The sequence below is a fragment of the Neoarius graeffei genome, chromosome 27, assembly GCF_027579695.1.
Source record: "Neoarius graeffei isolate fNeoGra1 chromosome 27, fNeoGra1.pri, whole genome shotgun sequence".
Lineage (NCBI taxonomy): Eukaryota > Metazoa > Chordata > Actinopteri > Siluriformes > Ariidae > Neoarius > Neoarius graeffei.
Window position 1 is genome coordinate 32,007,256 of NC_083595.1, and position 16,149 is coordinate 32,023,404.

General features: G+C 42.2%; 1 protein-coding gene across 2 annotated transcripts in view; it reads left to right on the forward strand.

Moving 5' to 3' along the window:
* Positions 1-16,149, forward strand: part of crtc3 (CREB regulated transcription coactivator 3) — a 102,735-nt gene that overhangs the window by 42,429 nt on the left and 44,157 nt on the right. For both annotated transcript variants that reach the window (XM_060911645.1, XM_060911647.1), the window contains exons 3-4: positions 6,265-6,396; positions 13,356-13,417. In XM_060911645.1, coding sequence (XP_060767628.1) covers positions 6,265-6,396; positions 13,356-13,417 — 194 coding nt within the window. The remainder of the gene's footprint in view (positions 1-6,264; positions 6,397-13,355; positions 13,418-16,149) is intronic.

Here is a 16,149-nt window from a genome sequence, read left to right on the forward strand (position 1 = left end):
TGGACAGTTTCTTTGGCATTGGAACAGCTGATCTCCCAAGCTCAGTGGTCGTAAGTCATGCTCTCACCAAAAATCTAGTTCGTGAACGTGTAAAGGAGACTGACACTATTATACGAGAAGCATGGTGAGTCGCAAAATTTTTGAAATCGTAAATCGCATCATCCGTGAACTTTGTGATGACGAATTGCCTATCAAGTTTTCGCCTTTTGGTGGGAAGCAGCTTGTTTTGGTTGGAGATTTTCTGTACCCTCCTCCGCTTAGCTTTGATTTGTCGGGCTACTTTTGCCCTCGGTGCTCCCCCGTAGTAAGAGTGTTTTGAATTATCTATTGTTTGTAACGGTCCAATCAGCTTCGAGATAACGTTTGGTTTCGGGTTTCCAACCTTCTGTCTTTTTAGGTAACAGAAGAGTATGGAGTACCCCAAAATGGCTAAAATACGCTTAAAATGACCAAATACGTGCATGAAATGGTAAGTGCACTTGTTTTCTTGCAATCTAAGCTTTATTTGTGAAATTTGGACAATCGTTTATTTACTTTTTTATATTAATTTGTATACAGTACATACATCTTGTACAAATCGTCAGCCTGGGTTACCTGTGGTGTGACCACAACTTTTATCTCACCTGAATATCAACATGTGTCGTCACCAAAATACCTCATTTTCATCGACAACCCATCGCAAAGCATTGCGAGCTATAGTGTGACCGTACCCGTGTAGGGCTCGAGTTTGGAAAGGGTGGCTGTTGTATGTATGTGTTATGTCTGGACCTGGTCCCTATTGCCGCTTTTCCACTACAAACGCGGCTGAGTCAGGCTGAGCCGTGCCGTCCTGAGTCGAGCTGAGTGGGGCTATTGGAGTTGCATTTCGACTACAACCGCGCTGAACCGTGCTGGCTGGAAGTGGGTGGACACATTGGGTGGAGTTAGCGAAAGTGGGTGGACGTCACGTGATGTCGTTAAGCAGCGCAAACAGTGACATCAGTGATCTTTTAAGCGGTAGTCTCACGACCCGGATAGTAAACAATAAACATGGAGGACATGGAGTCGTTAGTGTTGCTGGTCTTGGTGCTGTGGCTTGTTGTCACCGACAACGCCAACAGATACTGGCAAGAGCGTATAGATGAGACGAGGCGCATAAGGCTTCAGAAATTCTCGTAATTCGTAATTCTTCTTCCGGGTTTACGGTGTTTACAGATCCCAGCGTGCTCGCGGGGCGTGTGTGGGCATGTGAGGACACTCCTCCTCACCAATCAATGCACAGGGGAGTGTCTGCTCACGCCCCCAGCCTCACTCGGCTCGCTTCAGCCCTACTCCAAAACCGTGCGAGTTTTAGGGGCTAAGCAGGGCTGAAGCGAGCTGAGTCGGGCTGTTTTTTGGTAGTTGAAACGCGAGCCGTGTCAGGCTGAAGCGAGCTGAAGTGAGCTGAAAAAGGGTAGTGGAAAAGGGCCATAAGAAAGGCCAACCAAATGGCTTGAATTAGAAGTCTGCGCGGGTCGGATTTTTCAGTCCCGCCCGCGCCCGCAAAGAATTATGATTTTTCAGTCCCGCACCCGCAAAGAATTATGATTTTCAGTCCCGCTCCCGCCCACGCCTGCCATATTTTGTCCCGCTCCTGCCCGCAAATCCCGCATGATGCAGACATTCGCGTTATTTCTCAGGAAAGTTCTTGTCTTGACACAGCGTGATGGTGCCCTGCCCCCTACTTTGAGTGGATTTGAGCATAAATATCTACAGCTCACGTTCACATTTGTTATTATTTACCTTGTTTCTGAATTCGGAATGTTGAAATGGCAGCATGTAGACCTAATAATAATAATTATTTAAGTAGGCTAATCATTTAAGTATGCGCTCTCCCGTGGTGCGTCTCCTATGAATAATTAGTGTGAAAGGAGAGATGGATCGCACTCTTGAACTTATTCTTTTAGTTACATTTCTTTTCAGTTGTTTTTAGCAGCAGAAGGAGACAAACGTTTCGGCTGTTGCCTTCGTCAGTGTCTCTAATAATAATAATAATAATAATAAAACAATAAAAAAAGACAGGCGAGCACATAATTCCAAGTGGAAATTTGGTATATTTATTGTTCAGCCATACAAAACATTAGGCTAACCCAGTTTACATTTGTAAAGCATTTCTAACTAAAATGTCCGATTTCAGGACTCTTGACTTTTAAACGGTAAATGTACCTCTTTTTAAAGCAGCACTTACTTTTGAAGCACTGTGAGCTTCAGTAAAGGAGCTCTGCTCTTCTGCCATGATCAGAGATCTCAAACACGGAAGAGGAAAGGAATCGGAAACGTACGAGAGTTATTTATCCTCTCCTGGATCAGAATCAGAATTCTGATGACCAGCTCATCTTAGGTGGGGTTTACATTAGACCGTATCAGCGGATCATCAGATTAACGTTTTTAAAACGATTAGCGTGCACACAGCAATGCCAATACACGATTCGCGTGCACACAGCAACGCCAATACATGGATACGCTCGGCTCCGCAGGCATCCTGCGCTCCAAATCACTCCGCCCTGAACAGCGAGTGCCCTCTGGAGGGTGCGCACTCCGGCCCTGCGCAGCTCACAGAGCGCGCGAGTGAAGTGCACGAGCAGTGATTTGGGATTGAGCCGCTGTGTGTGTGATCTCGGTGCATATCGGGCATGCGCGTCACTTACCACTTGCAAGTGGAAGGATGGCAAGCCTAAAGACAATCATAACTACACAATGGGCAGTATTTGCATCAGTATTTGCAGTATTTTCATACTTTTATACTCTTTAATGAAAGGTGATACAAGGCAGAAGTCCACGCTGTTTTTCAGCAGTCGCGTCACATGACCAACGCCAGCGAATCAGGAAGGTGGATGTCACAGTGACGTTGTCCAATGACGACGCCAGCTAGAGCTCAGCACAGCGTATCCGCGTATTCTCAATGTTTACACAGCACCGGACCAGACACGATCTGGATTGAATACGTGGACCCTGGCGGATTCCCGTTTCCCGGCATTTCCAGGCGTTTTAATGTAAACGGACAGTGCATCCGCGAAGAAAACGAGACAGATACGGTCTAATGTAAACTTGGCCTAAGGTGTCATTGAGGCATCATGTTAGTGTGGGTCACTGGAGGCTGGGTGTGAACAGCGAGTCATTAGAGTGATCAAAGGATTGCCCGTTAGGGTGATCAATGGCAAATTTAAGATGCCATTCCTCACTCAATCTGGCAATCTGACTCTCTCTGCAAATTTAGGCATCTTAAAATGTTTTTATTAATGCCAAATAAAATATCCAGCACAAATTATATATGATAGACATAAATTAATAATTTATAAATTTTATTTTAAACACGTTTTTAGTTAGCGGGACTGCAGCTTATCACCGCTCCCGCCCGTGCCCGCATATGTGCACTCCCGCTCCCGCCCGCGCCCGCATATGTGCACTCCTGCTCCCGCCCGCGCCCGCAATGAGCTTTCAAAATTTGTCCCGCGCCGCACTGCTTTGCGGCGGGTCCCGTGAGTCCCGCGGGACTCCCGCGGGAGTGCAGGGCTCTAGCTTGAATGACTGACTGACTGTTGGTTAATGGCGCCGACATGGCATATGATGAAAACCCTGGACAGGCTGATGTTGGTTCCCCAGTGACTCCAGGTCAAATGGGTCTACATCTGCTTTAGCTTCTCTAACAGGGCCATATTGATATTGGTTCTCTGCTTGTACTTGGACAAAACCAAGTAACCGTGCATGAAATACTGTATGTTTTTGGCATTTCTTGTGCATCGAGTATCATACAACCTGTGCTGTTGTCGAAGAACCTTTGGTTAATGAAGATCGATGCATCCACTGTATCCGGAATATGAGACAATCTTACTGGTAAAGCACAGTTTCTGCAGCTTCAGCACTGTGTGTTTGTGTAAGTGAGACACTGCTGTGAGCACCACAGGCATTCCACAAGGAACAGTATTGGCTCCGTTTCTGTTTACCCTGGACACCTCAGACCTTTAGGTAGAACACTGAGTCATCTCATCTACACAATTTGTCTGATGACACAGCTGTAATGGGATGCAGCAGCTAAGTAGGAGGATGAACACACGGCCTTGGTGAAGTCGATGGTGCATGTCAGGAAGAGCACGCCCCTTCAGTCTCATGTGGTCATGACTTTGTGATACATTTGGCTCAGATTTGAGTGGCCTATTAAGGCCGCCTTTGCTTTTTGAGAAGGCTCGGAACCTTTGGTACAAAACTCTTTGGATGCAGTGGCAGAATTGAAGGACATTTGTGTAAACTCAAGGCTGTACTGGATAATAGCTCTCTTGGTCTGCATATCATCTTAGCTAAGCAGAGGAGTTGCGTCATTATCAGACTGAGACATACGTGATGGCTATTAGGTTCTTAAACGAATAGGCTCCTTACTTCTAAGTTTATATCAGTCTCGGAAGTGGATTTGTTTTCTCGTTAATAAGACATTTCAGATATCCTTCATAAAATGGTCTAGTTTATCTGATTCGTGATTTAAATAATGTGTATATTTTCCTTGCCTCAAGCTGCGTTACCTATTTTTACTTACAACCCCGATTCCAAAAAAGTTGGGACAAAGTACAAATTGTAAATAAAAATGGAACGCAATAATTTACAAATCTCAAAAACTGATATTGTATTCACAATAGAACATAGACAACATATCAAATGTCGAAAGTGAGACATTTTGAAATTTCATGCCAAATATTGGCTCATTTTGAAATTTCATGACAGCAACACATCTCAAAAAAGTTGGGACAGGGACAATAAGAGGCTGGAAAAGTTAAAGGTATAAAAAAGGAACAGCTGGAGGACCAAATTGCAACTCATTAGGTCAATTGGCAATAGGTCATTAACATGACTGGGTATAAAAAGAGCATCTTGGAGTGGCAGCGGCTCTCAGAAGTAAAGATGGGAAGAGGATCACCAATCCCCCTAATTCTGCGCCGACAAATAGTGGAGCAATATCAGAAAGGAGTTCGACAGTGTAAAATTGCAAAGAGTTTGAACATATCATCATCTACAGTGCATAATATCATCAAAAGATTCAGAGAATCTGGAAGAATCTCTGTGCGTAAGGGTCAAGGCCGGAAAGCCATACTGGGTGCCCGTGATCTTCGGGCCCTTAGACGGCACTGCATCACATACAGGCATGCTTCTGTATTGGAAATCACAAAATGGGCTCAGGAATATTTCCAGAGAACATTATCTGTGAACACAATTCACCGTGCCATCCGCCGTTGCCAGCTAAAACTCTATAGTTCAAAGAAGAAGCCGTATCTAAACACGATCCAGAAGCGCAGACGTCTTCTCTGGGCCAAGGCTCATTTAAAATGGACTGTGGCAAAGTGGAAAACTGTTCTGTGGTCAGACGAATCAAAATTTGAAGTTCTTTATGGAAATCAGGGACACCGTGTCATTCGGACTAAAGAGGAGAAGGTCGACCCAAGTTGTTATCAGCGCTCAGTTCAGAAGCCTGCATCTTTGATGGTATGGGGTTGCATTACTGCGTGTGGCATGGGCAGCTTACACATCTGGAAAGACACCATCAATGCTGAAAGGTATATCCAGGTTCTAGAGCAACACATGCTCCCATCCAGACGACGTCTCTTTCAGGGAAGACCTTGCATTTTCCAACATGACAATGCCAAACCACATACTGCATCAATTACAGCATCATGGCTACGTAGAAGAAGGGTCCGGGTACTGAACTGGCCAGCCTGCAGTCCAGATCTTTCACCCATAGAAAACATTTGGCGCATCATAAAACGGAAGATACGACAAAAAAGACCTAAGACAGTTGAGCAACTAGAATCCTACATTAGACAAGAATGGGTTAACATTCCTATCCCTAAACTTGAGCAACTTGTCTCCTCAGTCCCCAGACGTTTGTAAAGAGAAAAGGGGATGTCTCACAGTGGTAAACATGGCCTTGTCCCAACTTTGAGATGTGTTGTTGTCATGAAATTAAAAAAAAAAAAATCACCTAATTTTTCTCTTTTAATGATACATTTTCTCAGTTTAAACATTTGATATGTCATCTATGTTCTATTCTGAATAAAATATGGAATTTTGAAACTTCCACATCATTGCATTCCGTTTTTATTTACAATTTGTGCTTTGTCCCAACTTTTTTGGAATCGGGGTTGTACCTCAGTGTAATTATTTGACAATTTTGTGTTGTAAAGCATCTCTTCTGTTTGCTCCTGTGCTCTGCAGTTTCTGTAGGAGTTAATCCTCCATTCTCCCATTTCTGTTTCTGTTCAGGGCACCTTCCCGTCTGGTCTTGACTCAGTGAGAGGCACCAGACACCACGGTCTGGTCGAGAGGGCAGTCCAGAGAGACCGCAACCGCATCAATTCACCACACCGTAGACCTATCGACAAACACGGACGGCAGATATCCTTTACATGCAATCCACACTGGTGACTCATTAAACTCAAATATAACGTAACGTCTCAAATACTACCCCAAAAATGAAAAACAAACAAAACAAAACAATTTTTTTTAAATTATATAAACAAAAAGTGTTTATATAATTAAAAAAAAAAAAAAAGAGGTAGCAATCTGTGAACAGCAGTACGGGTTTATGCCAAGGAAGAGCACGTCAGATGCAATTTTTGCTTTAAGAATGTTAATGGAGAAGGCCAGAGAAAGCTACATTGTGTGTTTGTAGACCTGGAGAAGGCATACAGTGCCGAGAGACGAGTTATGGTATTGTACGAGAAAGAGTGGAGTGTATGAGAAGTATATTAGAGTGGTGCAAGACATGTATGAGAACAGTGAAACAGCAGTGAGGTGTGCGGTTGGAACGACTGAATGGTTCAAAGTGAAGGTGGGACTCCATCAAGGATCTGCTTTGAGTCCTTTCTTGTTTGCCATAGTGATGGATAGCTTGACGGACGAAGTGAGGCAAGAGTCACCATGGAACATGATGTTTGCAGACGATATTGTGATATTTGGTGAAAGGAGGTTGAGTTGGGTTTGGAGAGATGGAGGTATGCAGTGGAACGAAGATGAATGAAGGTGAGCAGAGAATGGGGATGAGAGTGTAGTGAAGATGCGAGGAGTAGACGTAAAGAAAGTTGGTGAATTCAAGTACCTGGGGTCAACTGTGCAGGAAAATGGGGGCTGCGATAGTGAGGTGAGAAAGAGAGTGCAGGCAGGCTGGAGCAATTGGAGAAGGATTTCGGGAGTCGTTTGTGATAGGAAAGTCCCAGCAAAAGTGAAGGGTAAGATGTATGAGACAGTAGTGAGACCAGCTGTGATGTACGGATTGGAGACCGTACCCTTAACGAAGAGACAGGAGGCAAAGTTGAGGATGTTAAGGTTTGCGATGGGAGGTTGGACAGGATAAGGAGCGAGCACATCAGAGGGACAGCACATGTGGAGAGCTTGGGAATGAAGCTAAGAGAGATGAGACTGAGATGGTATGGGCACATCCTGAGAAAAGATGCAGAGCATGTTGGAAGGAGAATGTTGAGGATGGAGCTGCCAGGCACACGAAAACGAGGAAGGCCAAAGAGGAGATACATGGATGTGGTGAGAGAGGACATGAAAGTGGCAGGTGTGGTAGAGAAGGATGCGGAAGACAGGGAGCGATGGAGACGAAAGATCCGCTGTGGCGACCCCTAATCGGGAGCAGCCAAAAGAAGAAGAAAATTAATTTTTTTTAAAAAAGGGCTGTCAATTGATGAAAAAAATGACGAATTAATCACATTTTTGTAATGAATTAATCACGATTGAAAAACTTGTTTTTCTTCTTAAGACTAACGTTTGTTATCATGCATATTTAAATGTAAAATCACCAAATTAATCAGGAATAATCACAAAGGATGTATATTTCAGACACCATTGGTTCAATAGCATCTTTAAACACAAAACTATGCAGTTGCAGAAAGAAAACTCAGGCCTATAAAGTGCCAGTTGATTTCAAAATCAAGGCGCCACACACAGAGAGAGAGAGAGAATACAGAAAACACTATGCTCATGGGTCGGAAGTTTTTAGCTATCCAGGTAGCCGAAGCATTGGTAACCTTTTCACTTCCTGGTTTAGTTATTCGCCCATGAGTAGCACACTCATGTAATGTAGACTGGCGAGTACAGTTGTGGAAACGGATGGTTTCTACAGGGTGTTTTGCGTGAAGGTGATTATTTTAAAGACGAGGTGCTTCTGTGATGATTGAATTCGGCTTTGCAAGCTGTGCAGATTACTTTTTTGTTTTCTCAGTGGTTCCGTCGGGCAAATTTTTGTATTGAAACCTTCCGCCCAAAACTTCTTCACTGTTCGTCTCCATCTTTAGCGAGAGATTGTCTCTGGCTAGGATCAAGTTTCGTGACATCGGTGTCATGGTTCAGCCCCCACACAGGAAGTAAACAAATTGCAGCTGCGTTAATTTATTTTAATGCGTTAAGTGTTTTTAAATTAATCGTAACGATTAACACGTTAATTTTGACAGCCCTAAAAAAAAAAAATTATATATAAAACTTATCGGGGGTGAGTCCAGTTTTCTATGTATGAACAGGATTTACATGCACATTTGTGTGTGAGCAAATGGTTATACAGGAGTGCACATTGACCTTTGTTCATGTCGGCAGCTGTTTTTAAAGCCATAGGGTCAATGCTGGTCTTGACTGTTCCTTACTGTGGGCTGCTCATCGAAGTATGGTGACGTTCGTGTGGGTGAGTAGTAGCCGTGTGTGTGTTGAGGGCTTTTTGCATATGTAGGCTTTGGGGTTAGTCCACAGTAACAGATGGACTTCATCTCTGACCACCTTACACAGCTTTATGATAATGTAGTGATGATACTGGTTACATTACTTAGTCTTTTCTGGTGGTAAATCTGTTCCAATTGAGTGGATTTCTAGGTGTTAAAGTTTATTCTGCTCTACCACCTACATTATTGTTAACAGTGCGAAATTATGCGAGATGGTTGGAAGGGGGTAGGTGGTGTCATTTTGATGATAGAGAGTTCAAAAGACTTATGCAAATCATTGAATATTTATATGCCAGTTGGGCAATTTCTTGGTTTATTAGATAGAATAAGACTGCTCGTTTTTTTTTTTTTTTTCTTTTGTTTTTTTTAAGTGGTACACCGATTGTTAAATTTCAGAGCTCCAGTGCAAAATGTGTAAAGGGTGTCAGGCTTGGTAATATAACCGGAGTAAATGTCACTGGATATTTTGGCCTTGAAAGACTAAATAAATTGAAATATGAGCAACGTAGTCATTCTGTTTATTGCATACTAAAAGCGTTCATCAGCAAACTGAGATGTCTCCGTTTTGCTTGATGGTCTGAGATTTGATATATACCGCTCAAAATCCCAATTTAGCTTCAGTTATAGATTAAATGTTTGTTTGTTTTTGAAGCTGTAGCATTTCTGCATTTGAGTTTTATACAGTCCCTACCAAAGCTTCTAGAATTGCAAGGCCATTTCTTTTGTTTTTGTGGTACATCGAAGACCTTTGGGTTTGAGATCAAAAGATGAATGAGACGATTCATTTGAATTTCAGCTTTGATTTCCTGATAGTGTTTTATATCTAGATGTGTTAAAATGTTTATCAGCTGCTGCTGTTTTTCTTGGTCAACCTGGTCGATGTCCACTTATGAGTAGACCAGTAGTTTTTGCCTGTTTCAGGAAGGTCCAGGTTGTTGTGTTGGCTTTGCCAAATGCTTGAGCAATGGTTCTGATCAGTGTTCCCTCTTTACTCAGCTTCAGAATGGCTTGCTTTTCTCCCAGTGACAGCTCTCTGGCCTTCATGTTGGTTTATCTTTTTAACAACAAATAGTTTTCATAGGTGTAACCTAAGGGCCCAGTCCCACAACACTGATAAGTGTACCTATAACTACAGCTATGACTATATCGATGCCTGAATTTAGTTCCCGTCTGGAGCAATCACACCTCAACTATAATATTGGTTGGTCCTGCCACTCAGGTAAATAAATATACGTGGTTGTTGGTTGAAACAATTACCTGATTGGTCAGATGTTTTATTGGATCAGGTCCAGATCTGGTAAAAAAAAAAAAAACACTCCAGAGGCAATCTCACCGATGCCAATAAACCCAGGCCTGGGCTGTAGGTATTGTTATCGGTCTGGTGTGACCACCAACCACATAAACTGCAGGGGACTGATTTATTTATAGTTATAGTTATCGGTATTGTGGGACCGGGCCTTAAGGCTCAAACTAGGAGTAGACATTCAGAGCTGTTAATTGTTAAAACAATCAGTGTAACAGGATATGCCTGAGCAACAAGAAATACCTGTCCATAATGTATTCCAACATTTTTGGTCACTTGAAAAATGGGTGGGTTCAAACAAAAGGTACCATGATGTAAGTTGTTGAACACATTTAGATGTAAACTATCATCTCGTATTCATCTTTTCATCTCAAACCCAAAAAAGGACGGAATATAAAACCAGTGCTAAGAGCTTGGTCTATATTTCAAACTCCATATTTGCAGATATTTAAAGGACCCATGGCATGGTGGTTTGTTGATGCTTTAAACGGGCTCGTGGAGGTTTCCGGATGTTATATCCACAGCCTTTCTCGAAATGAACCCTCGGCACGTAGATATAGCCTCCTGGGAGAAAGCCCCATTTCAGCCCTTTTCCCAGTGCGTTGTTTTGCTAATGAGAAGCATGGAGGCGGGGAAGGGTAGAGGGTGGGGGCGGGTCTTATCATTAATATTCATGACATGTAAACGTGTTCCTCTGATTGGCTAACAGCACTGTGACGCTACCTCCAGTGGGTCAGAACAAGCGGATGTGGGTGTCTTACTATGGCGAGAGAGAAGGAACAAACCGCGAAGGGAAAAATACCACGCGCTGACGTCATTAAGGTGCGACACGAGGAAATAAAATAAATTCAACAAATGTTTGGGTTTTTACTGAACAAACAAACAAATAAAATGAACGAGTGACTTAAAAAAAAGAATGTGGGTGTCTTTGTGAAAACTGTTTTGATTGGCTATTATAACAGAGCATGCTGCATGCTTTTTGGTTTTGTAGCGCAGAGTACCTGGCTAACTGCAGGAAGCGGTTAGCTGCACAGCTAATGTAGCCATTGCAAGGCTAACGTGGCACCGATTTTAAAACACGGCAAAACAACTTAACAGTTATACACTTACTTGTTCGGTGTTTGTGGCTGATGCGGCAGGGATGCTTGGTACGGACCCAGGCTTCAGTGACAGTTGATGTGCAAAACCTGCCCTGTACTGTCCCAAGTTGTGGAAACATTCCTCAGGAAAATGCTTCCGACAAACATACACCGTCTTAGGTAGACTCGACGGCGTATTATTGGAGTAAATAAAATTAAGCCACTGCGTCTTCAGGGGCTCTCCCGTCGGCAGTAAAAACAGACTCCTTTCTGTGTTGTCACATCCATGTACAGCGCAATTTCCATGTTTCGCTCGCTTAGGTGATGCCATGTTGTTGTGTCCTCTATGGTCTCCTCACTACAACTGGGCGGGCAATTCATACAGTGGGGTGGGAATCCAGAGGGGGGGCGTGGGGATCATCTCCCTTGCTGACGTAGTAAAGGGAAGAGCTTATCAACGCGCCGTTTTGACGCGCCATTCTCAAATGTTGGGCATAGTTTGGTTTACACATTATGAAATTTCTAGCCACTGGGGTGACTTAAGAAGGTCAGAGGAACTCATTTTAACGTTAAAAAACCTCAGAAAGTGAAAATTTCATGCCATGGGACCTTTAAGACAAATATGACAAAAACACCTTCAGCTGGATTATCTCGTAATTTGATTATGTCTGAGTTTAAACAAACAAAATAATAATAATCAGCTACTAGCCAACTTTAAAAAAAAAAAGTTGTAGGTTAGCCTTGGATGTGTTTCGAGGACCATGCCATGTACAGTACATGTATTTGGGCAGGGTATTTCATTCATATGCTGTCAATGTTTTATTTTTGTGTTCGCCTTTCCAACACGAACATGCTCGACTACCCCAAAGTAGCTCCGGTACTGATAAAGCTAAATAGTAGGGATGTGCATTTGAGGAAAAATGATTCGTTTTTTTTTTTTAAATGTGAAAAATGATGTTCAAGCACAAGAAAAATAATTGCCAAAGAGGATGAAAAGTCATAAAAATTTCAGATCTCTTCGAATCGTGGTGATCTCATGCTTTGAGCAGTTGTAGACTTTCTTCTTTGTGGAGAATGAAGCTTTTGTGTTTGTCACCAGTCATTGTAAGGATTGCAGGACCTGTTTTTTAATAATTCTGCTTCATCTGTGAAGCTATTATATCCTCAGTGATCCAGCTGAGCTGCAATGATGGGTGACATTTACTCGGTTTATTACTTTATTTGTCGCTAAGTGCTATAATTGCTATAGTAAATAATCCTATTTTTAGGTGTATTTTAGTGTTATTTTAGTTTTAGTGTTGTTTCACTGTGTTTCCAGAAGTGAGTGTTCTGTTCATATAAGAGATCTGTCAAGCAAATACGACAAATTACAAAATGAGTGCATAACGTGGACAAATTACAAAAATTAGTGCGCTTTCATTGAGCTCTACACCTCAAATCGCTTGGGATAAATTTAATTAATTATGCTTTTCCACCAATTTAAATTTTGTTACTGAGGAGAGGATTTGGTTCTAAAGAGCAAATTTGCCAGATGCATCTTTTACAGTATTGACTTAGTTTTCCTAGAAATCATTTTAACACAAGTTTAAATAGCCGGTTACGCTCCACCCACCCTTCATAATGAACGCTAGCCAGACGTGAAAGTGTGTCTTGGAAATGGCGCTGCACATCGTTTTAGATGAACCAGAATGACTCGAATGTTCCGGTTTATTTTCAAAGAAAGGGAAAATTTTCGTGGTCAGGTTTTGTTTGCTGGTGGTCATTCACATGGTGTCATGCTCCAGGTCAGCAGTTGAACATGTCAGTGCTGTGGTAGTCGTACTGCAGTATAGAACGCTGTCTTCTCGGTGCAGAAATGATGACTCGGCTCTTCTGGCTTCAGCAGATGTTAAACAGAACGTGCCAGACTCACTCCTGTTCTGTTTCTCCTTTCCACCTCCCTCTGACAGGAGATTTGGCACAAACGTTTATGATGAGTCGGTATTGTTAACACAGCAGCTGAAGAAACCATGTTTACTTAAGATGTTCTTCATAATCTTTCTAGGCTTACTTCATTTATCTTTTTTTTTTTTTTTTAAATGAATCCGTAAAAATTAAACCACATCTGTAAGTGATTTTCATCACATGATCTTATTCGGGCTGTTTTTCTTACTTCTCTGTAGACTGAGATGGAAGATCTAGTATTCATTTTAAAATGTGCATGTATTCGTGTGTGAGGTTAGATCGTGACCGTGACACTTTTTTCCTTGACTGAAGCACGCAGAGAGTTCTCCTTATGGTACAGTGTACCTGTCACCTCCCCCGGACAACAGCTGGAGAAGGTGAGTCCTGTATGGTCCTACCTGTCGATACTACGCACATAGGAAAAAGATAACACCCAAAACCTGTCATACTTTGAGGTGTGGTTTAGAATGTCATGCAGGCAGGTGGAATGCGAGTGCGTGTTGCTCGCTCAGTTCCAGCTTCTAGCTCTTACAGAAAACGACATCGATTAAAGGTTTTTGTTTCATTTTGCCTGAAGGAAAACCGGCTCCACGGTTTTCTATTTTGGTAGCAGAACAAATGAAACAGTGGCACACTTTTTCCTCGTGCTCTCATTCATGCCTGCGTCTTTTGAAGTGAACACACCAGCCCAACACCACAGAGCATAGCGCTAGCTGGGTTTCTTCCATCAAGATTAAGATCTCGAAAAATAAACACTAACAAGTCTGCTTTGCACGTTTCCCCGTTCTCAGTAAACCGTAATCGGGGAGGGTTTCTTCCTCTCGTGGTTACTAGAGAGTGAATAGCGCCTGTAATAAACAGCCTAATGCAGCCCCTCCTCTCCGTACACTCATGTTTTGCATGTTGGTCTGGACTCCAGCCAGCATGGCTTCTTCCCAATAGCAGTTCTACCGTGACCTCCCTGACAAACTGTACTCGGTGTAAAACTGAACGTGTAAAACCACACCCTCTGTCACTGTTTATACCTGAAAACAGGTTGGTCAGAGCAGCTTGAGCCTGACCTTCTGTTCCCTAAATGCTGCGACAGCCATATGCTACACTACACGTACGTGCTTGCTTACATGAGGACCTGCCGCTCTAAATGCTATCTAGAATAACTTTTTTTTTTTTAATGACTTGTTTTTCTGTAATGCTATTATTTATATTACAGTCATAATTAATCATAATTATATAGTCTGTTTAGAAACGCAACGTTTTAATTCATTTCCTAATTTCAAATCATTAAAAAAAAACCTTTTTCACGTTGTACATGTACAGTGCCTTAAAGTATTCATACCCCTTGAACTTTTTCACATTTTTCCACCTTATAACCACGAACTTAAAAGTTTTTTTTAATTGAGATTTTATGTGATGGACCAACACAGAGTAGCACATAATTGTGAAGTGAAACGAAAATGATAAATGGTCTTCAAAATTTTAAACAAATAAAAATCTGAAAAATGTGGTGTGCATTAGTATTCAGCCCCCTGTACTCTGATGCCTCTAAATACGATCCAGTGCAATCAGTTGCCTTCAGAAGTCATCTAATTACAACCCCGATTCCAAAAAAGTTGGGACATAGAACAAATTGTAAATAAAAACGGAATGCAATGATGTGGAAGTTTCAAAATTCCATATTTTATTCAGAATAGAACATGGATGACGTATCAAATGTTTAAACTGAGAAAATGTATCATTAAAAGAGAAAAATTAGGTGATTTTTTTTTTTTTAATTTCATGACAACAACACATCTCAAAGTTGGGACAAGGCCATGTTTACCACTGTGAGACATCCCCTTTTCTCTTTACAAACGTCTGGGGACTGAGGAGACAAGTTGCTCAAGTTTAGGGATTGGAATGTTAACCCATTCTTGTCTAATGTAGGATTCTAGTTGCTCAACTGTCTTAGGTCTTTTTTGTCGTATCTTCCGTTTTATGATGCGCCAAATGTTTTCTATGGGTGAAAGATCTGGACTGCAGGCTGGCCATTTCAGTACCCGAACCCTTCTTCTACGCAGCTATGATGCTGTAATTGATGCAGTATGTGGTTTGGCATTGTAATGTTGGAAAATGCAAGGTCTTCCCTGAAAGAGACGTCGTCTGGATGGGATCATATGTTGCTCTAGAACCTGGATATACCTTTCAGCATTGATGGTGTCTTTCCAGATGTGTAAGCTGCCCATGCCACACACACTAATGCAACCCCATACCATCAGAGATGCAGGTTTCTGAACCGAGCGCTGATAACAACTTGGATCGTCCTTCTCCTCTTTAGTCCGAATGACACAGAGTCCCTGATTTCCATAAAGAACTTCAAAATTTGATTCGTCTGACCACAGAACAGTTTTCCACTTTGCCACAGTCCATTTTAAATGAGCCTTGGCCCAGAGAAGACGTCTGCGCTTCTGGATCACGTTTAGATACGGCTTCTTCTTTGAACTATAGAGTTTTAGCTGGCAACGGCGGATGGCACGGTGAATTGTGTTCACAGATAATGTTCTCTGGAAATATTCCTGAGCCCATTTTGTGATTTCCAATACAGAAGCATGCCTGTATGTGATGCAGTGCTGTCTAAGGGCCCGAAGATCACGGGCACCCAGTATGGTTTTCCGGCCTTGACCCTTACGCACAGAGATTCTTCCAGATTCTCTGAATCTTTTGATGATATTATGCACTGTAGATGATGACATGTTCAAACTCTTTGCAATTTTACACTGTCGAACTCCTTTCTGATATTGCTCCACTATTTGTCGGCGCAGAATTGGGGGGATTGGTGATCCTCTTCCCATCTTTACTTCTGAGAGCCGCTGCCACTCCAAGATGCTCTTTTTATATCCAGTCATGTTAATGACCTATTGCCAATTGACCTAATGAGTTGCAATTTGGTCCTCCAGCTGTTCCTTTTTTGTACCTTTAACTTTTCCAGCCTCTTGTTGCCCCTGTCCCAACTTTTTTGAGATGTGTTGCTGTCATGAAATTTCAAATGAGCCAATATTTGGCATGAAATTTCAAAATGTCTCACTTTCGACATTTGATATGTTGTCTATGTTCTATTGTGAATACAATATCA